General features: G+C 38.2%; 1 protein-coding gene across 2 annotated transcripts; it reads right to left on the reverse strand.

The window, feature by feature from the left end:
* Window positions 1-3,647: 3,647 nt before the first annotated feature.
* Window positions 3,648-16,821, reverse strand: LAPTM4A (lysosomal protein transmembrane 4 alpha). 2 transcript variants are annotated; one of them, XM_070955710.1, is made up of 7 exons: window positions 16,617-16,821; window positions 9,339-9,459; window positions 8,700-8,776; window positions 8,439-8,606; window positions 7,491-7,586; window positions 6,591-6,689; window positions 3,648-4,398 (listed from the first exon to the last, which is right to left on the reverse strand). In XM_070955710.1, the coding sequence occupies exons 1-7, from the start codon at window positions 16,713-16,715 to the stop codon at window positions 4,324-4,326; spliced, it is 735 nt and encodes a 244-aa protein (XP_070811811.1). In that variant the 5' UTR covers window positions 16,716-16,821; the 3' UTR covers window positions 3,648-4,323. The 2 variants fall into 2 exon arrangements, with proteins under 2 accessions (XP_070811811.1, XP_070811819.1); XM_070955718.1 differs by having other exon boundaries at window positions 8,484-8,606; window positions 16,617-16,818.
* Between the last annotated feature and the right edge of the window lie 9,303 nt (window positions 16,822-26,124).

The raw sequence follows: 26,124 nt of genomic DNA on the forward strand, positions 1-26,124 counted from the left end.
TTGACATGAACTACTTTTCATTACAGATTTCCCCCCCCCCCAAATTTGTTTTAATTTTATAGACAAACAGTCCCACATTTTTAAATATGAGTGCAAGACGAACTTGGTCAGTCAGAGTGAACTTGGCAGCTAACAATAAAAAATGGAATTACCATATACTGCATTATGGTACATCGATGTAAAGGTATTAGTCAAAAATATTCAACAAATTACAATTAAGTAACATTTATTAGTTGAAAAACGTGCTACCGGACTTTTTTGCCAATGTAAATTAAGATGGCTCTCTTCCTACAATATCAAAAAATACAGGAATATGTAATCTTAAGGGTTTCCATTTGATAAGTGTGATTATTATTCATTAATGGGTTTTCAATAAAGTTTAAAAAGACTCTAAAGACAGACAATTCAGAGCATTAGGGGATGACATCTGGTCATTTACAAATCTTAAATCTGTTCTTGATAGTTCAAATTATGCTGGTTTATTGAGTTGTATTTTTTTAAAAAAATTAGTCTTCTACAATTACAGGTAGGCCTCACTTCCAATAATAACTGAGATTGGAATCTCCAATCATGTGTGACATCATATGACCATGACAACTTACAATGGCAGTTCCAGCAATCCAAGCTCCCATTGCTAGCAATTTCTGCGCAGTCAAAAACATCCCTCAGTCATGAGATCACCATTTGAAATCTGCTGGCTTTCTGATTGACTTTACTTGTTGGAAGCCAGCAGTGAAGTCCTAGTTCAACAACTACTCCTTCAGCAATCTTTCGAAGTTACAGCAGTGCTGAATGAGGAGGACTTACAACGTGCTCTTGTTAAGACCATTGCAGCATCCCCGCAATCATGAGGTTGCAATTTAGGTGTTTGGCAACCGAACCGACTGCATTCGCATTGCATCCCATAGTCACATGAAAACCATTTGCGATCTTCTAACAAGCAAAGTTAATGGGAAAGCCAGCAGGTCATGTAACCATGAGACACGGCAAGAGATTCACCTAACAGTGATTTACTGGGTTGCTGCAACTGCGGTCACAAATCAGTGTGGACATGTGACGTTGTGACACCTAGTGCCATTCTAGCCAGTCCCAATTACCATTGAGGGCTGCTTCTATAAAGATATGTGAAAGCAAGAGCAACTGTTATTTTGTCCAGTCAAGCAAAATGCTCTTCATTTGTTGGAATATAAACATTAGCTGAACATAGGTTCCCAAGAACCATTGGTCCAACATTTGTGCTCAAGTATTGAAAACAATTGTACTGAAGAGATGGTATTGTTGTGTCATGGCAAAACCTGGAGCTATGTCGTATCACCTATATAGGTAGTCCTCAAATTATGATAATTGAGCTCAAAATTTTATGTTGCTAAGTGACAGAGTTAAGGGAATTTGCCATTTTATGACCATAGTTGTTAAGTGAATCACGGCAGTTAAGTTAGTAACATGATTATTAAGTGAATCTGGCTTCCCCATTGACTTTGCTCCTCAGAAGGTCGCAAAAGGTGATTACTTGATCCTGGGATGCTGCAATTGTCATAAATATGAACCAGTTGCCAAATATCCGAATTTTGATCACGTGATCGTGGGATGCTGCAATGGTCATCTGAAAAACAGTTAAGTCACTTTTTTCAGTGCCATTGTAACTTTCAACGGTCATTAAATGAATGGTTGTAAGTCAAGAACTATCTGTATGTCAAAAACACAAAGATAGGTAATACAGGAATTGCACATAAGAGTGTGAATGCTGTTTTCAATTGTAGTCATTATCCCCAAAATATATTATTTCATAGCATGCCGACGACTTTGGAAATCATTGTATTTGATGTATAGTGTAGATAAAAACAAGACACATTTTTGTGAAAGTAGTTTTTTTTAAAAAAAACTCTGAAATCATGTGTACCAAGAATTCACTTACCAAACTGTATTTGTCAATGAATTCAAATTTCCATTTTTATAGAGATTGAGAAAACTGTTTTGATGCCCATTACTTCCTTTGTCTTAGTAAACTTCCAAGCAGTACAGATGTTTTGCCAAGTATGTCAGTATGGGCCAATATATATGTATCCTTGGACTTCCAAGCTAGAGAAAATAATGGAAGTAGTAGTTCATGTTTTCCTGGGCTTATAGAACCATCACTGAGCATCAGTGACATGTTTGTCTATAAACATGCCTGACCCTTCCTTTACCCTCTTGTCAAAAAGATTTTAAAATTCCTAATATTACACAATGGCCTTTGCTCCCACCTCCTAGTTTCCCCAAAACAACTCTGTGGGGTAAGTAAATGGCCCTAAATCACCCAGCTGGCTTCAACTGATAAAAAAAATAATTGTCATTTAACTGACAGATTTGTACCTGTATGCACACATGTACACATACAAAATCAACCACTTGGTGGCGCAGTGGACTAAAGTGCTGTTAAGTAGCACTTAGCTGCCAGCTGCCTGCAATTATTGCAAGTTCAAATCTCACCAGGCTCAAGGTTGACTCAGCCTTCCATCTTTCCGAGGTAGGTAAAATGAGGACCCAGATTGTGGGGGCAATAAGCTGACTTTGTATAAAAAGAACACGGCTTGGGGGGGGCGAAAGCCCTACTAAGCAGGTATATACAAAAGTATGAAGGCTATTGCTTAACACATTGTAAGCCGCCCTGAGTCTCCGGAGAAGGGAGGCATATAAATTGAATCAATCAATCAATCAATCAATCAATCAATCAATAATAAATAAATAAATAAATAAATAACAAACTTGTTACATTAAGAGCCAAAGCACTCCAGTGGATTTCCTTAAAATCCAATGTACTAATTCTTAATAGCAATCCAACCAAACCAAAGCTTGAAGTGAGAACCATCTCTAGTTTATCCTCCTGGGTAATAATGACATCTAGTTAAAGTATATTTAATTAGAACCAGTGGTGGGTTTCAAAATTTATTACTACCGGTTCTGTGGGCTTGGCATGGCTTGGTGGGCGTGGCAAGGAAAGGATACTGTAAAATCTCATTCCCTCCCCTCTCCAGGGGAAGGTTACTACAAAATCCCCATTTCCTCCTGATCAGCTGGGACTCGGGAGGCAGAGAATAGATGGGGACGGGGCCAGTCAGAGATGATATTTACTGGTTCTCCAAACTACTCAAAATTTCCGCTACCGGTTCTCCAGAACTGGTCAGAACTTGCTGAAACCCACCTCTGACTAGAACCATAGATCCATAGGGTTGGAATGGATCTTGGAGGTCTTCTAAACTGTCTACCCATAGCAGGAATCCTCAAGCCATCTGGACAAATAACTGTCCAGTCTTTTCTTGAAAACCTTGATGCAACATTAATAATGTAAGAGCAATTCCTTGTTTAATATTTTCTGAGAATAATTGTTCCTTAGCAATACTGCTTCAGCATTTGATAGGTATTTAGCCTGTTTTGATTTTGTTACCTTCTTATCTATCTTAAAGTGCCACCATTATTGTTAATGTTACTGCAGTTTAATTAAACTGAAATTGGGGGAAGAAGAAAAAAGAAAAGTCAGTTCACTAAGTTTTATCATTGTATTTCAGATCTTGACTGAACTGTTAGGCCTTCCGCTGAACTATTTCAACAAAAATGTAAAACTAATTAACCTAAATGACTATAGTAAATACCATAAACAGTCCCTCAAATTATTTTCTTAAAGATTTATTAAAGCATCATTTATAAACAAAGATGAAAATACAGTTTTGAAGCAAGCAAATGACAAAAGTAGTGTCCTTTTCTGGCATTCATATCATATGACAAAAAGTGTCAAACCATTAATTCCAACTTCAGGCTTTAAAAAATATTGTTTCAAGGCATAGGGATAACACAGTAAAAACTAATATAACACAAAAAGTTTCAGGTAAATACATATATGCAACAGTGCACCACATAGGAACTAATTTTCCCACACTAAAAAAAGAAAGAAAAAAATCTTGCCATTGATATGATTGTTCTTCAGAACTAATCTATATTTGCAAGATGCTTGATTTTCTAAATGTGTAGTATCCAGAACTTGCTTAACTTAATAAATGTGTTTCTTGAAGCAAAATGAAATTACAAATCCATAGAATTGGAGTTGTATGCAGAAGCTGAAATTACAAAATAAAGCCTCACAGCAAGAATTACTGAAGAGATTTAAGGAGATCAATAAAATTAAAGCTAGCAAGAGGGAGAAAAATCACTCCCTTATGAATTATGTTTAGTAAGGTTATCAAATGCCACTTAACCTCGTATGGTTGCTCCTAAAACCCTGAATATTTAAGCAATCTTACAATATAAAAAATGAAGCTATACAGTTATTTTGCTAGAAACATAGCTGCTTCAGGCAGGAATGTAAGGAGGTGGCGGTTCCTTTTCTGGCATTTTCACTGCCATTTCATAAGATGGCAAAACATACTGTAGGAGAAAAAACAGATTGTTAGTTATTTTATTAACTGCCTGACCATTCTAAGACACAATATACCATTAACTAAAATATTTGTAATAGTAATAAACCATTCTCATGAAATCTCATAAAGTCTTTCCTCAGTGGCAAATTGCCTCCAGAAATTAAATTGAAACTAATAAACTACTGAATGAACCGCTTCATTATTCCAAATCAGTGGTTTTATGTACCGTGTTAATAAGACCCTGTCTTTTTTTTTTGAACCCCGAAATAAGCGCTTGGCCTTATTTTCAGGGAGGACTTTGGGGCACGTGGAGCAAGATGGGGCTCCTCTTGCCATCTTACCCGATTTCCAGCTCTGCGTTTAAATATTTTCGGGGAGGGATTATTTTCAGGGGATGTCTTATTTTCAGGGAAACAGAGTATACACATTATGAGTTAGAACCCAAGTGGTTTCTATTGTCACCAATTGTCTTATCTGAGTAGTGGTAAGCACAGATTACATTTGAAATAGCTCTCAAACTGTACGGAATGCAAAGAACTTCATATCATTGGTGAATTTCAAAGAAATGCATTGCTCTGCAGTATATGTATATTTCAACTGCACTTCTAAACATTTTTTGAAAGAGATGCCTTGATGTCTATCTCTTGTAGCAAATGTAGCTTCCTCGCCAATTAACAAGCTCAAACATTTACAGCACACTCTATGCTGATTACAGGTTTAGACAGAACACATACGCCCTTGAGTGAGATATGCCTTTGCGTCACATGCAGAGTTAATTACTCCAGCCCTTCCTCTGCTGAAGATATAAAAAAACCATGGTCATTTTAAAAGCAGGAGAAACTGGAGAACGTGGGGAAAAAAAGACGGAATAAAGGACAGGTGCTTCCATTGCTCTAAGAGCTTCTGAGGAAAGCAATTCAGGAGCTCCCAAGAAGCAGGAGCAACCGGGTTATATTGAAGCAGAAAACTGTTTCTTCTTCAGTTTCATTAAAAATAGATAAAGGTTCACCCAGAAATTTGGGTTAAGTTTCCCAATTCATTTATTATTTTCTCTGGGGGAAAAAAACCCTTGGAACTGTATCTGCAATTGCAGCTTTGTATCCATCTGAAAATAATCCCATTTTCTTGTAAACTTTAATATGAATTTGAAGTATCTATGAATATCTTTACCAGATTTTGAGGTAAAGGACAAGCCATTTGTAGCAGACTTCTGACACCTTGTGCTCTGCCTAGATTGCTGCTTTTCTTTTTATATGGTTCTCTCAAGAAGCTGTTTTGCAGCACTGAACTGCTCTAGAATTTATCCTCTTTATCTTTTTTTCTACTTAAAGGTTTTTAAATGTTCTTTATATTTCATCTTTATTTCAAACTAAAGTTGTTGTTTATCTGCAGCAAGATTGGTCTACCTCCTAAGGAAGGAAAGAAAGACTGATTCTTCTGGTCACACAGAGGCTAAGCTATGCAAACTATGTCATATGATTGAAATTACTACACTTTTTGAACTTTTATTCTTTTTATCGTTAGAACATATGAGTATCCTCTCTCACAGACATATTGCTATTAGCAGTGAGGATGTTAGATGAAGAAGATAGATACTAGCAGTGTGAACCAAGCTGCTCCCCCCCAAAAAAAGAAGACCAAGATGTGAAGATCCACAACATTTCTGGGAGAGGTAGTTTGAGACCTTTTAACCTGCCATCTTACAGGCTGAACCATTCTACTAAATTTGAATTAATAATCCTGCTCTGGTTACTTGTATGTAAATAAAGCTCTAAATAAAGGGCAGATGCTAAGTTACTGGGCCTAATTAGGACTTGGATAGAAGACAACTAGGAAATACATGGGATACATGCTAAACTAGAAAGTCAAAAAACCCAACAACTGTAAACCGCCTTTATATATATCCAATTAAATATGTCAAGTCACCCAAGATTGAATTCAAACTAAGGAAGTCTATGTGAAAATATCCAACTGGTAGCTTTAATGGATAAATTTGCATTTATCCGTTAAAGGATAAATGCATAAAATGCATAAATGCATTTATTTATTCATTCAATTTGTATGAGTCCCCATCTTATCTATGCAACTCTTTGAGTGTGTATTAGAAGTGGATGTAACAAGATGGAACACATATCCATAATCACAGCCCTAGTGCTTCAAATTAGAAATCAGCTTAGTTTAATTTCATAAATCATTTACCTGTGGGGGTGCTTCAAATGCTGGATAGACAGCTATTTCAGGCACATTTCTATTGCAAATGTATTTATAACAGTTCCAGACACAATTAATTAGATAGGCCTGCAAGAGGAAAAAAGAACACTATCTGAACATACCATAAAAGTAGAATTGTGAATTACAGCACCTTCAGAAGCACAAAATATATAACTATTTGACAACATATTAAATACACTTTTCTATTCAAATCAGTTGCATTGCTCTCTAATAAACTAAGCCAGCTACAGCTATAACTACAGCACCCCTCTAAATTGGTGATAGTTCAAGATCCTCCAATATATCAGAATATATGTTAGTACCTTCAGTTTAGCTGAAAAGAATGCCAGCATTGGCAAAATGTGTATGCAAAAGACAAAACAGTGCATATAAATAAAATAAATATGTGATAAGAGGGAACAGAAACATTTAACCAATCATAACTGAACTCTCAATACAGTTAAAGAACTACAGGGAAGAATCACTCAAACAAATAACAGGAATGACAGCTAAGAAGCTTCAAGAGCCTTGATAGTACAAGGGTTTAGTGCACCCTGTTATTAACACAGCTGCCTGCAATTTCTGCTGGTTTGAATCTCTCCAAGGCTCAAGGTTGACTCAGCCTTCCATCCTTTCTAAGGTAGGTGAAATGAGGACCCAGTTTGTGGGGGCAATAAGCTGACTTTGTATAAAATATACAAAAGAATGAAGGCTATTGCTTAAAGCATTGTAAGCCGCCCTGAGTCTCCGGAGAAGGGCGGCATATAAATCAAATTAAAAAAAAAAAAAAAAGAAGCTCAGATCATATGCTTTAATTTTAATTACTAAGACATGAATGAGAAATTCATATCTCTTAAAAGGTACATTTTAAAGTATCCAAAAACTGACCTTTAAAATAATGATCCAAACAAAGAACAATAGGACAATGAACAGAAGACAGCTTGAATCAAGAGCAAGGAGGTCATCTTTGTACGGGAATTCTGGCTAGAAAAAGAAACAGTAATACAGTTATTACAAACAGATCAAGTTCCACTATCAGGTTTTTTGGTATCCAGAAAAACCTACTCCAGACCTGTGAGTCCAAAACAAAAGACACTGATTGTTTAGTTTAAAAAAAAAAACACTATTTTTTTTTATAAACCAAAGCAGATGGAGTCAGTGGAACATTTTTGCACACTATCCTTACAGCTTGCAACTGTTACAAGAAATCCTTATCTTTAAACCACAGAAGGAAGATTTAACTGAGGTCACAGAGCTCGATATGGCACAACCTCCTTTAGAAAGAGGAAGGGAAGAACAGCGATTTCGGTAGCATTGAAGCAGAGGCCATGAACTATATATGAGGATCCAAAAATGTTTGTATCAGTTAAAGAAACTGATATTCATCTCAGATTTCAAGACACAATTTATATAGACAGAGGTTTTCTTAAGTGTGGACATTTTGTTAAAAGAGTTTTAATTATGCAGCAGACATGCATTCTTCAACAGCAAAAAAAAGATCCTCCATTTTGAAGACCTCATATTTCCCAGAAATCTCAGGCATACTGGTAGAACATTCCACGGGTGCATATCTACCATAATTGGTATTTCTGCCAGGAATAGATGTCACCCGTATAGAGAAAAGCTTGCTCTGGAGGTCTCTACTTTCTAAATTAGTGCAGACTGGATCTGTCAGCCTGGAGTTAGGACAACTAATTTTCCTTGCCAGTTTCAAAAAGAAGAAATTATAAAAATGTAAGATGTACTGGGATTAAGAACTAAGAATGCCATATATCCTTTATCTCATCCAGTTCATGTGATTTTGCTAAGCTTATGAATTGTGCATGATTCACTTACATTGCCTCCCATCCCTCGATTAAGATTGTTGTCATGGACACTTACTAGTTGATCCAGGTACTCTTTTATTCTTGGCAAATAAGTCAGAGAACTTATAGCCATGAGACAGCCGAGAACAAAGTCAAAGAGTTGGTAACAAAAGAATGGAATCAGCCAACTGACACGATGCTAAAAATGCAAAACGAAAATAATGTGTTATTCTTGAAGAGAAAAAGAAAACCATCAATGATGAGAAATTAGAATCATTCAAGTAAAACTTACGGTAATTGCTCCATACACCAACATAGCACTGATTGTAAACATGAGGAGCGAGATGGCAAAGAGAACACAAGCGTTTTCTGGTGGGAGAAAAATATTAAGAATTCCTTTAACAATAAAAACAAATTAAAACAAACCACCTGTTAGCGGAATGTATCTGACTAATACATCTAATTCAGCAATTAAATGAACTAGAATTAGAACCAGAGACGGTAAGAATTTGGTGCACTGGTATTGGGATGTAGTTAAAGATTGATTTTTGCTGCAACGGCCTTCACTTCAGGGACCTGTGATAACTATCATTCATTCAGTGCCATCATAACTTCAAAAAGTCATTGAACATAGTCATTAAACGAGAACCACCTGTATCTCTAATTTATATAGGAGGAGTTGGCATTGTAGAAATTATTTCAATTTTTGCATTTTTATCAGGTATTGGAAATGACATTTTCTACTACCAAGCAATGGTTCAATGACAAACTCAAATTATGGTTTTCCCAGTAAGCCAAACCACAAACCAAGATGTTTCATTCTTATCTATGTACCTCAGAAATGTAAAAATTGCTGGAATATTTTAAGAACTTTTTCTGATACATACATCCTGAAATATTCAAATGTTATTCCTTTAAAACGTATACCTACCAGCAACCCTCTCAGAGGAATAATAGTTTCCAATAACCTCATACTGGATATCTACAGATGACACAGTATTGGGATGAGTCACTTCAACTGTCAGTAAAATACCCATCAACAAATTCACCACCTGCAAGATATATATATATATATAAATCCTTTATATTTATAAATAAAACAAACTTGTTAGTTTAAGACAGTTCAATGTTTAAAATAGTTCAGAATTCCAGTCTACCTATATCCTTTTATAGCATAGTTCAAACTTCAATATTCCATTGATTGCAAGAGTAAACATGCATTATCAAATGATGCATTTATTAACTTTTCTATACCTACACAGACTGGGGTAGAAAGCACAGAGGCTCTTTTTCAGAGACCAGAGTAAATTTAGCCTTTGCTGAAGGTGGGGGAAAAAACCTTATTCGTAGAAAGGAATGTATGTTGCTTTCACATTACCCTTATTTCCAAAGCAAAAACATTAATAGGACATTATTGCAGGCATATTTCCAAGACCTTTCAAAGACAAAGCAACAAGCATGCCTAAAAATATTAGTGGATTTCCTTATTCAAACTGGTGGAGGGAGGGAGGGAGGAAGAAAAGGCTAAGGCAGTATCAACTCAGAGGCTGTCTGGTGCAGCAGTTAAGGGATCACGATAGAAACTAGCAGACAGAGAGTTCTAGTCCTGCCTTAGGCACAAAGCCAGCTAAATCAGGGGTCCCCAACCTTTTGGACCTCAGGGACCACCAAGTTCATAATTTTAAATCCCGTGGACCACTAATACGAATCCAGCACGCCGCTTGCTGAAGCGCCTGGACTTCCAGTGATGGGATGGGTTCCTTCAGGCTCTCTCTCTCTCTCTCTCTCTCCTCTCTCCCATGTCTCTTTCTCTCTCTCTCTGTCTCATTCTGATTCTCTCTCTCTCTCTCTCTCTCTCTCTCTCTCTCTCATTCTCTCTCTCTCTCATTCTCTTTCTCTCTCTCATCTCATGGACCAGCCAGTGTCTTGGGGCTGAGAGGAAGTCAAGCATCTCCCTGAGAGACCAAGGTGTGCAGAGCACCAACAAGGGCTGGAAGAAGTGTGGGAGCGAAGCACTACTTGAACTTGCACAACATCAGCATTCCGCCTCGGTATATTTGCACCAGCCGGTGGCACAAATGAGCCCTCGTCTCCTGCTGCTTGGGACTCGGAGCGGTAAATGGCGACTGGTCCAGGGAGCAGCCAGATTTTGCTCTCCATTGCGGATGTCAGATCGGCCCCCTGCAAGCTCTCATCTCTCGAGGAGCCCGGCCGAAGTTTCCTGTGCTGCTTCAGTGAGCGCTCGAGAAATGAAAGCTTGCAGGGGGCCGATCTGGCATCTGCAATGGAAAGCAAAATCCAGCTGCTCCCCAGACTAGTTGCCATTTACCGCTCCGAGTCCCAAGCGGCAGGAGATGAGGGCTGCTTTGCACCACCGGCTGGTGCAAATATACCGAGGCGGAATGCTGATGCTGCGCAAGTGCAAGTAGTGCTTTGCTCCCGCAGCTTCCAGCCATCACAATCACTGCTTCAGCCCACTTGCGCCGCCCCTTCCCCCGCCGCGGCAACAGCACCATTATTTCATTCCGGACGGAGAGGGCTGCACTCCTTTTTGCTCCTCCACCAGGGTGCACCAGCAAAAGTACAAAGATTTCTCCACGGACCACCAAAACTTTTTCGCGGACCACCACTGAGCTAGGTGACCTTAGGCCAATCACTCTGATAGGCCTAGGAAGCAGGCAATGGTAAACCACTTCTGAAAATCCTTATCAAGAAAACTGCAGGGATTTGTCCAGCAGTTATCCAAATTAAACAATGACTCAAAGACACCCAAAACAACAAAAGATAATATCAGGACTGATAACTTCTAACATATTAATGTGTATTATCTGTATAATATGGGAAAGGACAGGAGTCTCTATTCCAGATCATGTGTTCTTCCTGTTTTCACCTGTTCCTCCTCATTAAAAAGTCAAGATAATCTACTTCTTTTCTTTGTTACTATTTCAATCAAGCAATGAAAACCATAGGGTCTAATGATTTCTTATTGGGGATCACCTAGAAGAGGGTATTTATTGAGATTTTAAATCACCATGCCATGTATATTTAAAATAACATCATATTGTATTAAATATTTTAAAAAATATCTGAAATGTGATTAATATTTAGTGCCTAAATTCCACAGTGGCATTGGCAAAGATCAGACTGGAATTGCTGCAAATCAATAACACAATTATTTACAATTCTGCAAAAAGAAATTCATGGAAACTGCAGAGGAATCCCTCAATAATCCTAAATATACTTTAAAAATTAAAAAAACCCTAAAATTTCATTCAATAAACACAGGGTAAAAAAAATAAGAAAACCCATTGCCCATCTGTGGGTACAACCTCTGTCTATGTTAGCTTCTCTCCCTGCCTGTAAATTTCAATTATTTTAAAATTAAAGGTAAGCTTTCAAAAGTCAATATGGATAATTTTTAAAAACATATTCCATAGAAAACTCAAAGGAACATGGAACAACAGTTTAGGCCACATCTACAGAATACAGTATATTCCAGAAAACCAACTGTGATGATAAAGCCAAATTTTTCAGAACATATAATTGCAAAGCGATTACAAAAAGACGTGACACGTGGTTTTATAATAGTCTACAGGATTCTTTTACATCATTTAATAAAGATTTAGTTAGATTTATTTAGTTTAAAGAGTTTATTTTAATCTGTAACACAAACAAAACAAAAATGCCCCATGAATGGCATTATGTGATAGGTATTACAAGCAATCAATGAACTCTTCTCCACATTTTATGCATCAGAGACCAGGGTGGATTTGATTTAAATCGAGTTGATTTAAATCACGATTTAAATCACTAGTAAAAAGGCTTGATTTAAATCAACTCGATTTAAATCATAATTTTTAAAGAGCAACTGTCATCTCTGCTACTCCTTTGACCCACTGTTGACTCACCGATAGTCCCAGTGTTGCAGAATATACAGCCTCATGCTACATAACTAAGCTCCATTTCATGCTGAATAAACTAAATTATTTATGTATCTTAAATAGAAAACTATCTTACGATAGATTTTTACCCCAAAGTTTTTTATAAAAATAAATTCGATAAAAATAAAAAAAATCTGATTTAAATAAAAAAAATCCAATTTAAATTTTAAAAAATCCGATTTTTTTTATTTTTTTAAAAAAAATCATTGATTTTTATCCACCCTATCAGAGACACATCTCTCATTTGATATTACAACTTTCCAGATCAAAACAGAAAATCATAGATTAATTTTTTTCCCATTTTTTCAGCTGCCACTATAAGGCTATTTAATAAGGACTATTTTGTCCTGAGGGGGAAGGCTAATAGCTTTGAAATGCTCTTTCTCTTTCTTCCTTGTTTATTATATAACTATCACTGAATTTTATTACATTAGGATTGTAAGCAAAGGTCTTCAGGAAACGTTCAAAAATTGTTAAAGAGATACAATCCCAATAATTATCAAGTATTAAAACATTCATTTAAACAACTGTAATTAAACCAGTTACATAAAACCTGCAAACATCTTTATAGCCAACACTATTACATAACAGAATCATTGAATCTCCACATTGGAAAAGAAATCTAAATAAAAATTTTATATTACAAAACTTCTATTTAGTATAACCTTATTTGCAGTGATTCAAACTATATTAAATACAAAATCAGATTAAGTTTTTCTGAAACAAAGTTTAGAGAAAAGCTTTAAAATTTAGTTATATTTACAATTTTTGATACTGCAGTATTTTAGAACTGCAAGTTTTCCTATAAGGAAATATCTATTGTTCAGGATTGAAATTCTAGACAGTATGTTATCTAAAGTTTGTATTCATAGCAATTAAATGTACCTTTAGTTAATTTAGTAATCTACAAGAATGGCACACGCCAGTAATATCAGTATTTTATTCTTGCCTAAACAGAATACAAAGCTTTACCTACACAGACCACAGATTCAAATTTGGACAATAAAAATTCTTCTCCCAATGTAAAATTGACCACCAAACTGAAGTCAACTTTTGTTCTCATTCTTTTTTTAACTGTCCTACAGCTATTTCATCCTTGTGGGAAGCTATCAGTTTACCAAAAGTTTTACAGGTAACTAACTCATTTTAGATCAGATGTCTTCAATATATTGGGCTTAGTAATATCCATCTCTGACAGGATAAGACTACTAATTTTAAAAGAATATATGGTAGTTCTTTACATATCTATTTAATCTATAGAGCTGAAATCAGTTTTTTTATTTTCCTTCTAGTCTAAAAATTATTTCAAGGATTCTTCAGATTCTGTTATCAATAGGGCTGAAATGGAACAGCTGATGAAGGACAGATCTCTGAAGCAGCACCAATTTCCAGGGTCTCTTGGTCTCTGTTGCATTAAATTCAAAAGAGCAGCAAGGACAGTGTGGATCTCAAAGGAAATAGTCAATAGATTAAACATTTAGGAATTATTAGATGGTTAGATGCTGTAGTACCATTTTATCTTTCAGATATACTAACTAAAGAAACACAAAAGGATTTCAGTAATCTACTGCATGGGAACTGTTCCACTGCCTAAATAGCTCCTCCCAGTCAGTATGAAAATCCAATCCCTTAAAGGAAAGGGAACACAAAGTATTAAGCTGAATTCAGGCCAACACTAACTTGCATATCAACAATACAAAGCTTCTAAATTGTTCCTATGAAGGAAAAGTAATTATATTGAAAATTGACTCACTTCCTTTCATTAAACCTCCTCCCAGAACTGTAAATCTGTTCGTCAGTCCACAGAAGTATAAATCTGTTCTTGTGTGTTCACAGAAGTATAAATCATGATAATTTATAAACTGTATAATTACATTAAAATTCATTATAAAATTACATTTATCACTCTCATGCCCTATATACTTTTTAAAAAGCAAGCTTAAAAGCATTTTTTCCTCAGATAAACTGGAATAAAATCAATGCATAATCTTGACTCATGGTAACATCATGAATAATATCCATGAAGTTTTGTCAACTAAACTCTAGGTCTTCTGCCTAGTTGTTTTTTTTTTAACTTCCCAATCTAGCCTACCATATTATATTTATCAATAATCTCTCATCCAAGTATTAAGCAAGCCTGAATCTGGTTAACATCTGAGCCCAAATATGATCAGCCAAGTGCTCCCACCTAAAGTTTCATAAATCAGAATTAGAGCTGCTACTTCAGTCCTGAAGTACATTAGTTAGTGAATATGTTACCAATAAGTTTTCCTTTATTTCAGGCCCATTTTAAAAACCATTTTATTCTTTATTTGCCTCTTAATTTTTGTTTACAAAAAGCATCTAAGCACATACTTAAATATTAACCTAATTGTTAACTGCACACTAATAGGTAGCAATACAAAGTCAATATCTATGGAGATTCTCAGTCATCCAGGTCATGGTTGTCCCAAAGGTGCTTTTTTAAAAGGCAACTGAACTTTGTTTTTCCTTGAAGAAAAATTTCCTTCGTTTCTCACCCAAGAAGTTTCTTCAGTTCTGTCAGACTTGAAGAAGCTTCTTGGGTGAGAAGCAAAATGTCTTCAAGGAAAAACAAAGTCCAGCTCCTTTTTGAAAAAGCATCCTTGGGACTACAAAGTCAATACCGAAGCAGGCAGGGGGTCGCCAATAGTAATCACATGACTGCAAGATATCCTGACCACATGTTGCCTAACAATATTTACTGGGACTGCCAGAACTGATGCCATAATTCGATGCAGTCACGTGGCCTTGTGCCTTACAATGGTATTTAGTGGAAGAATTCCTGGTCTCAATTACCACTAGTAAGCAAGAACTGCCTGTATGGATTCTGTTTATACATATTTTCATTAAAGCTGACCTCCCACTCATTAACAGAACAAGGTCATCCATGCAAGTAACCAGCAACAGAATCCACAGACAAGCCCCCTCCCCCCTTTTTAATATATATTCCTATGGAGCAGTGGTGGGTTCCTCCCAGTTCGGCCCGATTCCGCCGAGCTGGTAGCGGTGACGATATGATGTCACTGAACCGGTTCTGCCCCCCCGCATTATTATCTTTTATTTGCCCCCACCCCCAATCTATTGCTGCCTCCTGAGTTCCAGCTGATGGGCTATAAGGAAAAACTGTTTAAAGTCTTGCCGCGGGGCTTCAAAGGGCCGCCCTACCGGTGCCTGCAAAAATAAATGGGTAGACCGGGGCCTACAAAAATAAATGAGTAGACCGGTACAGCTCTGCAAGCAGTTAAAAGCCTGGTAGACCAGTGCCTCTGCTAAATACTAAAGAATTGTCACATGACCATCAAGCCACACCCACAAAATAAGCCACGCCCACAGAACCGGTAGTAAAAAAATTTAGAACCCACCCCTGCTATGGAGGTAGGTAATTTCTGCAGCAAGAAGTGGCAAGGAGCCATAAGCAAAATGTTAAAAAGGAGGCAAACTAATTTTTGTAAGCGTCTACTAAAAACCACCTGGGATATTAAGATTCAAAGATAGCCATGCCACTAAATATGAATTGTTGGGAAGCAACAGAGGAGGAGGGCTGTTCACTTCCTGCCTACAGGTTTTCTAGAAGCATTTAGTTAACCTGTCTGGGAAACTGAATACTGAACTACGTGAAGTTTTCATCACAGCTCTTTATATCATCCAGCACTTGAAAGCAAACAGCTTTAAGATAGGGGGGGCAAGAGATACTCTAAAATTGGTTATCAATGAGGTTCAAGAAGCAAGAAATGGCATACTGGAGTTCACTTGTTTTCTTCATACACACACACAATTCTTGCTGCATCTCCCTCTGCAAGCCACACACACACAATTCACTTTTCCCCTCTTCTCTGAGAGGAAGTTCATACAGAGTTGAAACTTTACTGCCATTGTCCAATTAGGTCTGCAATCCCATGCCCTTCTCTCTGAAGTATTGCAGCATCTGAATGTAATACTGTAAGATGATTAACAGGTTACTGGAAATTTGACATAGTAATTCTTCAGCATCAACTTTAAGGAAACCCGCTTCCCTCCATTTGTAAGAACTTAACAGAAACTCTGGAATTTCTCTGAAAATCCCGGAACACGCGCAAAAAAACAAAACCCAGAGGAAGCGCATGCGCCCTAGGAAACACAGTTCAGCGACTCACCCCTCAATCCACTCTTCTCCCCCTTTAGCCCTATTTTCGCCCGCGCATGCGCAAAAAGCACAATCGATATTTTCCCCCCTCCCCTCCCTCTCTCTCCTGTTATATTACTCTTACCATATACCAGGTCCCCAAAATGATAGTCCCGGTGCGGACATGACAACAACCACAGCAGCGAGTACTGTAAAAACGGTCTCGGCTCCGCTTGAACGTCATTGTTCTATTGGCGGCGGCGACGGCGAGGCCTCCTCTTCCTCTTCAAACGGAACGCCGAATGAGACGATTTTCCCCCCTCCGCAGTTAGCGCGAGGGCCGCGGCGGCGCCTGCGTCTCACAGAAATTCTAACCAATCAACCGACGCCGAAGGAAGCACGGAGGAGGGGGGGGGGAAGTTCCCTCTCAACTTGCAGGGCGGGACAAACGGTTATTGTCACCGTAGCCGGCCAATGAAAAAGCACTGATCTGTTTTCGTCCCCACTGTGCTTCCACCCCTCGCGAAAGGGGGCGCTAATCCTGGGACGTGGCTGTAATGATCTACTTCGTTGTCTCTGCGTGATGAGCATCTTTGTAGGTTCCCTGGAAATAAAAGCCGTTGCTTTGGCTTGCGCGGGGGAATGCAAGTGCAGTTTTTTATCTGTCTGTTTTAGGGCCACTAAATCTCAGCTGCAATCTGGGAGTTGTTACCATTGTGGATACGCCAGCCTTTATCTGGTGACGCTGCAAAAACCGCTACCGGAAATTATGCAATTTGATGGATTTAATCAAATCAAGAGCTTCCCAAAGCTGGGCAAATTACCCAAAATTTGGTAATTTCTCCTTTACAGTAAAGGAGATCTCTCCCCCCGCCTTTGGATAACAACATAAAAGCCCAATCACAAACAGGATATCTAAATTGAGACTGAAAGCGGTTTTGGGTAATGAAGGAAAAAGTCTGGGAAGCACTAGTTTAAATTGTGGGTTTCGTTTTCTGCTGGTGGGCGTATCTTACTAACAGAATTTATGATTTAAGTTTCTCTTTTCCACATCTTTTTCATATGGCAGAATTGCTTAACTTGCTACTCCTGCAAAAACTAAAACGTTATTGGAAGTGGGGGTTATGCTTAAAAATTCAGATCATTTTATAACATGGACTTGTTTTAATTGTGAGCTCCTTATCAGAAGACCAATGTCTTAGCAAATATTTCCGGCTCTGTTTATAGCAGATTTATATATATATATATATATATATATATATATATATATATATATATATATATATATATATATATATATATATATATAGCAGATATATATATATATATATATATATATATATATATATATATATATATAGCAGATATATATATATATATATATATATATATATATATATATATATATATATATATATATATATTAATCTTTTTGCAGCTCCTGCACTTTTCCAACTGCAAAGAGAAAGTTGATGTGGATCTACAGCGTCCCCTGGGGACAATAGGCTGAGAAGACTGAATAAATCAAACCATCTCTTCATTCCTAATACAGTAGTATCTTGGTACTTATCGTTGATTAGTTCTGGGAGGCCCAATGAGTACCAAAACCAATGAGTACCAGACAGTTTTTCCCCCACAAGGAATAATGTAGTGAGTGACAAGGCAGAAGCCTCAACAAGTTCTAGTGTGTGCATTGAGTGCCAAATAAACTATGAGTATCGGAACAAATTCTTTGCCTCAAAATACCCCCAAGTACCAAATTTGATGAGTTTAAAAGCAGTTGAGTACCAAGGTACCACTGTATAGGTATCAGACATCATCTGCTTTCACACAATCCTAACAAACTAGAAAGTCAGCTTCCTAAATCTTCAGTCAAATCATTGGTTTTATTTTTTAATACTCTGAAAAGGAAAAACAGCCAGGAGAGGGCAGCCGCAGGTCCACTTGGCATTAAAGCAGGAAAGCAAAGGGATCTGTCCTACCATTTTTATCCTGCTTTATTATTTTTTATCAGTTAGGCTGAGAGAAATTGGTCCAAAGTCACTCAGCTGGCTTTCATGCCTAAGGTGGGACTAGAACTCATCTCCTGGTTTCAAGCTTGGTGCCAAACTGGCTTTCTTTTTTTCTGCAATAATATTATTTATTTATTTATTTATTTTATTTTATTCAATTTATATCCCGCCCTTCTCCTAGTGGACTCAGGGTGGTGCACAGCCAGAACTAAAACACATACCAATACAAAATTTAAAATTATTAAAAGAATTATATAACTATAATTATATAATTATATGACTACATTCGTTCCGAAAACCAAGGATTTATTCAAGTGGGTGACATATGTTTCATTTTGAATTATGAGTTTAATTGTTGCCTTTCCCTGTACTTTGTTGTTTTTTTCTTTTCCCAAAGTAATTCTATAGCATTTTTATATTGTTCTCAAAGGGAAAAAAAAGTCATTAAAATCTTGTGTGCAAGTTTGCATCGTCGCCCATATACCCTTTATGCTCTCCAGTTTATGGTTTTGTGAAAGCTTTGGAGATATATTTCAGGAAGCTATTAAATTGCTCTAGACACTCTGGAGAAGAACCAGGGAGCTGCATCTACTTGAAATCTTGGTGGAACCACTTGAGGGGCTCTGATATTGTCTCAGCAGGCATGTGCAGAAGTAGACTCTTCCGAACATTTTACCATTGAAGGGAAGTGGGAGAGGAATGGGGAGAAAATAAGCACAAGATCCAATGTTAATGGATCACTTACACTTGGACTGGTTTAGCTCAAAGTCTGCAGCCATTTACTTATTTGTCATTAAACTAAAGGGATTTGGGGATCAGTAATTTTTAATCAAAATAGATTATTTGTGCTTTTCACTTTAGCATTTTTGCAACAGCGATTCTAGTAAAGATACCCTATTCACTTCAAAAGTTATCTCGAATTTATAACAGATAAGCCCATGGGAGTTTCATAGGCAGTGTCTTGAAATTCAAGACCAGCTTTTTAAAACCTTGGCCTGACTGTCAGAGGTTTGGAATGTTCTGTGGAATGATACACAATTTGCAAAGTTCAGAAAACTCTCAGCAGCTGTGTTTATTACAGAAAAAAGCATGCAAAAGCAGACAGTGCATTGATTCCAAATGTACAACAACACAAATGTCATAAGATACCAGCAGCAGTTCCCTTTGAAAGGCATTTGAGCATAGCATATGTGGCAGCTACAGTTGCAGATGCCCTTAATCTTGAGTAAATTTACACTAGAGTTAACCATCTGCTTCAGCTGTCCCTATCCTGATCAGGATGCTGCTCACCAGCCAGAAAACTACTGTAGACCCTGTCACTCAAACTTCAGAATTTCTTTCCTCTGCTTTACTGTGCTTTTAGATGACCCTAACAACAGCTGGTGGCTGATCCAATGGATTGGGAAAAGAGAAGACTTTAGGCTTCCTATTCATTTCCTCATTGGATCACTTTCAAGAACTACATTACCCACACCCCCATTTTTCCTTTAAAGGGAAAGCGATGAGGCCTTAGGTCCAGGCAGACATTTCTCCTATGTTGGTGGTATGGATCCCATCAATCTCTACCTCTACTCTGACGGGTTAGAAACTGAAAATTATTTTCCTGCTCTGAATGAATATGTATTATATGTCACAGAGCCGTGATGGCGAACCTCACGCAGCACCCTCTCTCTGGGCATGCAAGCCACTGCCCCAGTTCAGCACCGCCATGCATGCGAGCGCACCTCCCACCAACCAGCTGGTCTTTGGGTCTCTGCTGTGCATGTGCAGGGGGGTGAGGGGCGTGGATGTGCGGAGGGCGGGGCACATGCACATTGCATTTTGGTGGTTCAGGTGCACGCTTTGGGCACTCGGTCCGGAAAAGATTAGCCATCACTGCCCTATGCAATGCTGATGCTATGTTTCATCTTATCAGCTTCAGTACCTGTGTAAGTGTTAATCAACTATAATTGATAAAAATAAACTTAATACTTTATAAAGTTGTCTTGTTTTCACTTATTACAGTCAAAATTACTCAGCTAAATTGTTTAAAGAAAAAATAGACCCCCCCCCATCTTCTCAAATCTACTCTAAGATAGCTCAGTTACTCTAGGACGGTGATGGTTAACCTTTTTTGATGCCAAATGCACCACAAATGAAAGCGTGCATGCCCGAACCCCCAAAATGCAATGCGAGCACCTCCCACACATGTGCCCTGTCCCCACACATGTGTATGCGTCCCCGCGCATGCGCCCCGCCCCTTCTGTGCATGTGCCCCCCCCGGTGCCATTTTGACTTCCAAGTTGGTGTGCCCCCCCCCGTGCCCTGTTTGGAGCCTGGAAAGCCTGCACCAACCTGGAAGCCAAAACGGCATGGGGATCCTTCACGAGGCCCCCCCATGCCCCGTGTTGGGCCTGGAAAGCCGCCTGCACCCCTGTGCATGCGCCCCGTTCTCCCCCCCCCCATGCATGCACGGCAGAGACCCGAAAATCACTTGGCTGGCAGGAGGCGCATGCGTATGCACAGACCTGAGCTGGGGTGACGGCTGGCATGCCCGCAGAGAGGGCTCTGTGTGCCAGCTGTGGCACGCGTCCCATAGGTTTGCCATCACGGCTCTAGGGGGATTTCTAGATCCATTCTTGTAAAATTAAGCTGCACCTTAATATACATACTAGATGTAGCCAATGAGTATTATATGATTTGTTTCTTCTTTTCTCAGTTGCACCCCTAATTTAGCTAGCAAAGTCTAGTCACAAAAAATTGTTCCAATTTGAGGAAGATACTTTTGGGAGACCCTCCAGTGCTCCTCTGCCTAGGCAACTGTAGTAATTAGAGATTATATTAAAAGGGACCCAAGGATAACCTTTCCAAACTAACTTTGTGCAAGCATCCCCCCTCTTCCCATTTGTACGATTAAATGCTGGCTCCTAGTTAATTAATAGAAGATTTACCAAGATGACATTCTCAGAGCCATAAATTCTTCCACAGCCCTTGTTTTTGTTAATCAGAGCAATTAGCACCAGCTTGACAGTGATTCATCTGCTCATGCTAGAAACTTCCTTGTCAATCAAAAAGAATCTGGAAATAACCTTCATTGCCTATATATATATATATTTTCTTCTCCCAAGATACAATTATCTGAATTAATAAGATTGTAATTGTAGGGCAGAAACCTCTTAGCTGATGAGAAGGAAAATCTCTAACTTGAGTTTGCTCTTGGTCTGCCCTGATGTACTTTTCTCATCACTATCCATAATGAAATTCAATCAAAAGAAATCCAGAGAGCCTTTTTTCTCCCTTATTGGTCTTATGGTTTTTCTAGAAACTTCCTTAACCTCCCTAAAGTCAGGCTGTCTCCTCCCCTCCCCACTGGACTTGAGCCCCACCAGGGTGATCTCATGCAGAAAACAGCCTGTCGGGGCACACCATTGAGCTGGAGATGTAATATAACCCCAAGTAACTCAATTTTGTGTGCTTTCCACAAATGAATGAAATCCATGAGGTGCATTGGCTTCTTGGACTTTAGAAGCACAGTTTTCCATATAATTCTTGAAGCAGCTCTGCTGATTTGGGTTTCATAGGCTGGAAGAGCCAGCTAACTTCACCTGAGTAGTTGGATCCAGAATCAGACAAAGTAGCAGTTTCTTTAATACTCATCCATTGAACTAATCTGAGTCCCCAGCAAAAGGAAAGCCAAGGAACTCACTGAGTAAATGCAGCTGGAGAGCACTAGTGAAGCAGCTGTTCCTCTGACTCTTTTATCTTGCTTCCCTTTGGAGTATAAGGGGGATTCATTTAATACTGACCTTTAAGGGCTGAACATGGTGCATAAGCTGCCAAGGAAAGATGTCCCCTATCCCTATCACAATATTTCTTGTCTCCAGAAACATTCAGTCATATTCCCTATTTCTGTATTGGTTTTGCATACTATTATCTGTCAACGTTAAGTTACCACAATTCACTCTGTCCACCTGTTGTTCAATTCTGAGACATACAAGTGACTCTTGTGTTTTTAAAAATTGCAAATTCATCCAAAGAAAATGTAGGTGGTTTATTTTCCCCATGCTCCTTTCTTTCCCTAAAAGGTCCAGATTACTTTAAATAATGCCACCTGGTGGGCATCTGAAGACAAAAATGTGCATGGAGAAAATTTATGCTTTGTCACTGGTATCACCACCATATAATCTCAGGCATGAATTAGATGCATCTACTTTTTTTTTCCTCATTACTCTTGCTTCAGGTGCTCTTTCAGCAGGTTCATTTCTCTCCAACTTCTTAGAAAACCAAGAGATCCCAGGGGATCTGGGCAGAGCGGAGCCCCCCCCCCAGTGGAGCAATTAAGTCCAGCACATTGACCACCTCCATATTCTACAGAATAACAAGATACGAGTCAGAACTGCCTACTAAATTGTCATCTGGATTTGTTAGACACCAGGGGCCAATCTAATCGATCCACTGTCCTTGAGGAGGTCTAGGCTACCAAGATCCATTACCTGATGAGGAAACAAACTGACTATGACAAAAAATAAAAGTTAATATCCTCTACCTTCAGATCGCATTTCATCTGCTGTAAAATAAAAGCCAGTTCAAGTCTATACGCTCCCCTCATTTATTGGAACTAAATTACTTATGACAAATCCATGCATCACCATAAAGGTCATAAACTCCTATTAAGGAAGAAGAATCCTCTACTGAGTTGAAGTCACCCAAAAGTAAACAATTTGGAAAATCCAATAACAATCCCAAGAAAAGATCCAGGAACTTATTGTTGGGCCAGGTCTGCCAGAAAACACTCAAGTGGCCTTCTGTTTCAGAAGCTGTAGAATGAAGTAAATATAATGTGTATCACTAAAAAAAAAAGGGGAGGACACTGAAAATACATTTTAGGTGTCTTCTTCCTCGCAACATTCATTTTGTACGACATCCTGTAATATGGTCTGATTTGTCTTGAGAATTTATTTGTATGGTACAGGTTTGACTTCAGAGACCTGTATTTCAAGGAGATGTTTGCAGTACATATTTTCACGACCTTACTTCACAATGCCATGATTAGTAAAAAATTATATACTTTGAAAACCCTAAAGGAAAGTCTATTCCATAAAGAATAAAATCGCTCTCATCTTTTTCTACTACCAAAACAAGGAAACAAGGTACTTAGATTTAACAATCTTAATTAAGAAAACCTTTATGATGTAGGCAATTATGCAGTTCCTCTAAGTCCGTTTCATACATTTATGGCACAGAAATTAGTATGTAAGCTGGCCTAAATTGCTGCTAGTAAGTCTTAAGTCACTATATAATGAAGCCCCTTTTGGAGACAATTTGGATTTGTCTTTGAAGTCTTCATGAGAATCTTTTCTCAAGAATGTACGGGTAGTTCTCAACTTACAATCACAACTGAGCCCAAAATTTATGTTGTTAAATGAGAAAATTAGTTAAGTGAGTCTTGCCCCAATTTATGACTTTTCTTGCCATAGTAGTTCTTAAATTAGTAGCATGGTTGTTAAGTAAATCTGGTTTCCCCATTGACTTTGCTGGTCAGAAGGTTGGAGAAGGTGATCCCATGACTCTGGGACACTGCAACAGTCATAAATGTGAATCAGTTGTCAAGCATCCAAATGTAAATCCTGTGACCATGGGGATGCTGCAATGGTCGTAAGTGTAAAAAAATGGCCATAAACAACTTTTTCAGTGCCATTGTAACTTTGAATGGTCACTAAGCGAACTGTTGTAAGTTGAGGATTACCTGTATTGTAAACATCTGTCTGCATTGTGTTATCTATGAACCACAGAAAATCCTGTTCATCCTCCAAAGTGGAAAAATCGTAGCTTGGCCCTCAGCAGGAAAAATAATAATACCCATGTTTCGCCAAAAATAAGACCCTGTCTTATATATATATATATATATTTTGCCACCAAAAAAGGCACCAGGTCTTATTTTCAGGGGGGGATGTCGTCCACTGACTCGCCTCACTTGTGTGTGTCGCCCCCAGGCTCTTTTTCACTATCAGAGACCTTCAGGAACTGGCAAGGCTGGCAAGGCTTTCCTGAAGGCCTCTTCAGCCGATAACAGAGCTCTGGATTGAGCTGCAAAAGAAATGGACTGACTGCAACTATCCTAAGGTAAGTAGTGGGGCAGCTCCACCACCACCCATCCCCACCCTAGCTTAATTTTTACCTGTGCACCCTGGAGTGGGTGGGGTTTTAATTAGGGCTTATTTTTTGGGGGGGTAGGGCTTATATTGGGCTCAAGTGTAAAAATCAAGCTAGGATTTACTTTCTGAGTAGGTCGTATTTTCGGGAAAACATGGTACTCTTTAAAAATACAGGCATTGGCTGTAAACCTTTGCCTGTTATAATGTATAGATAGTGTGTATTGAAATCTGTGAAATAAGTAAAGTACACAATTTAACTTGTGAAATGATGATGTAGTCAGAGGGGTATCAATCACTTTCAGTCTGTGACCTCTTGCATTGAGGATTGGTCCCAATGTTCTTTTTAGCACCTTCATTTACTTCCATGTGATTGTTGTGAAACTCTACAATTTGTCAGCATAAAAATACAGATAATGGTGTGCATAGTCTTTTGAAGCAATTGGAATTCAAAACATTCTGTTTCAAGAGTGGAATGCCCATGAATAGAATAGAATAGAATAGAATAGAATAGAATAGAATAGAATAGAATAGAATAGAATAGAATAGAATAGAATAGAATAGAATAGAATTCTTTATTGGCCAAGTGTGATTGGACACACAAGGAATTTGTCTTGGTGCATACGCTCTCAGAGTACATAAAAGAAAAGATACACTCGTCAAGAATCATAAGGTACAACACTTAATGATAGTCATAGGGAAACAGTCAATATAAATCTTAAGGATACCAGCAACAAGGTTACAGTCATAAAGTCATAAGTGGGAGGAGATGGGTGATAGGAACGATGAGAAGATTAATAGTAATGCAGACTTAGTAACTAGTTTGACAGTTGAGGGAATTATTTGTTTAGCAGAGTGATGGCATTTAGGAAAAAAACTGTTCTTGTGTCTAGTTGCAGTGTGCAGTGCTCTATAGAATCGTTTTGAGGGTAGGAGTTAAAATAGTTTATGTCCAGGATGCGAGGGGTCTGTAAATATTTTCACAGCCCTCTTTTTGACTCATGCAGTATACAAGTCCTCAATAGAAGACAGGTTGGTAGTAATTGTTTTTTTCTGCAGTTCTAATTATCCTCTGAAGTCTGTGTCTGTCTTGTTGGGTTGTGGAACCAAACCAGACAGTTATAGAAGTGCAGATGACAGACTCAATAATTCCCCTGTAGAACTCTATCAGCAGCTCTTTGGGCAGTTTGAGCTTTCTGAGTTGGCGCAGAAAGAACATTCTTTGTTGTGCTTTTTTGATGACCTTTTTGATGTTGGGTGTCCATTTTAGGTCATGAGATATTGTAGAACCTAGAAATTTGAAGGTCTCTACTTTTTATTCTGTGTTGTTTAGTATTGTAAGCGGTGGTAGTATGGGAGGGTTTCTCCTAAAGTCCACCACCATTTCCACGGTTTTGAGTGTGTTCAGTTCCAGATTGTTCTGGTCGCACCACGAGGCTAGTTGTTCAACCTCCCGTCTGTATGCGGATTCATTATTGTCTCGAATGAGACCGATCACTGTTGTGTCGTC

The sequence above is a fragment of the Pituophis catenifer genome, unplaced genomic scaffold (assembly GCF_029215685.1).
Source record: "Pituophis catenifer annectens isolate HBS135680 unplaced genomic scaffold, rPitCat1.0.hap2 SCAF_1, whole genome shotgun sequence".
NCBI classification, from domain to species: domain Eukaryota; kingdom Metazoa; phylum Chordata; class Lepidosauria; order Squamata; family Colubridae; genus Pituophis; species Pituophis catenifer.

What these genes read in the sequence shown, in the direction of transcription:
- LAPTM4A (XM_070955710.1), bottom strand. Translation starts at nt 16,715, where the DNA reads ATGACGTTCAAGCGGAGCCGAGACCGTTTTTACAGTACTCGCTGCTGT. An exon ending in ATCGAGGGATGGGAGGCAAT is followed by an intron (nt 7,587 to 8,438) that starts GTAAGTGAATCA and finishes TTCTTTTTCTAG; the next exon opens with CCAGAATTCCCGTACAAAGA. An exon ending in TTTGGATCATTATTTTAAAG is followed by an intron (nt 6,690 to 7,490) that starts GTCAGTTTTTGG and finishes TTCCTCTTGCAG; the next exon opens with GCCTATCTAATTAATTGTGT.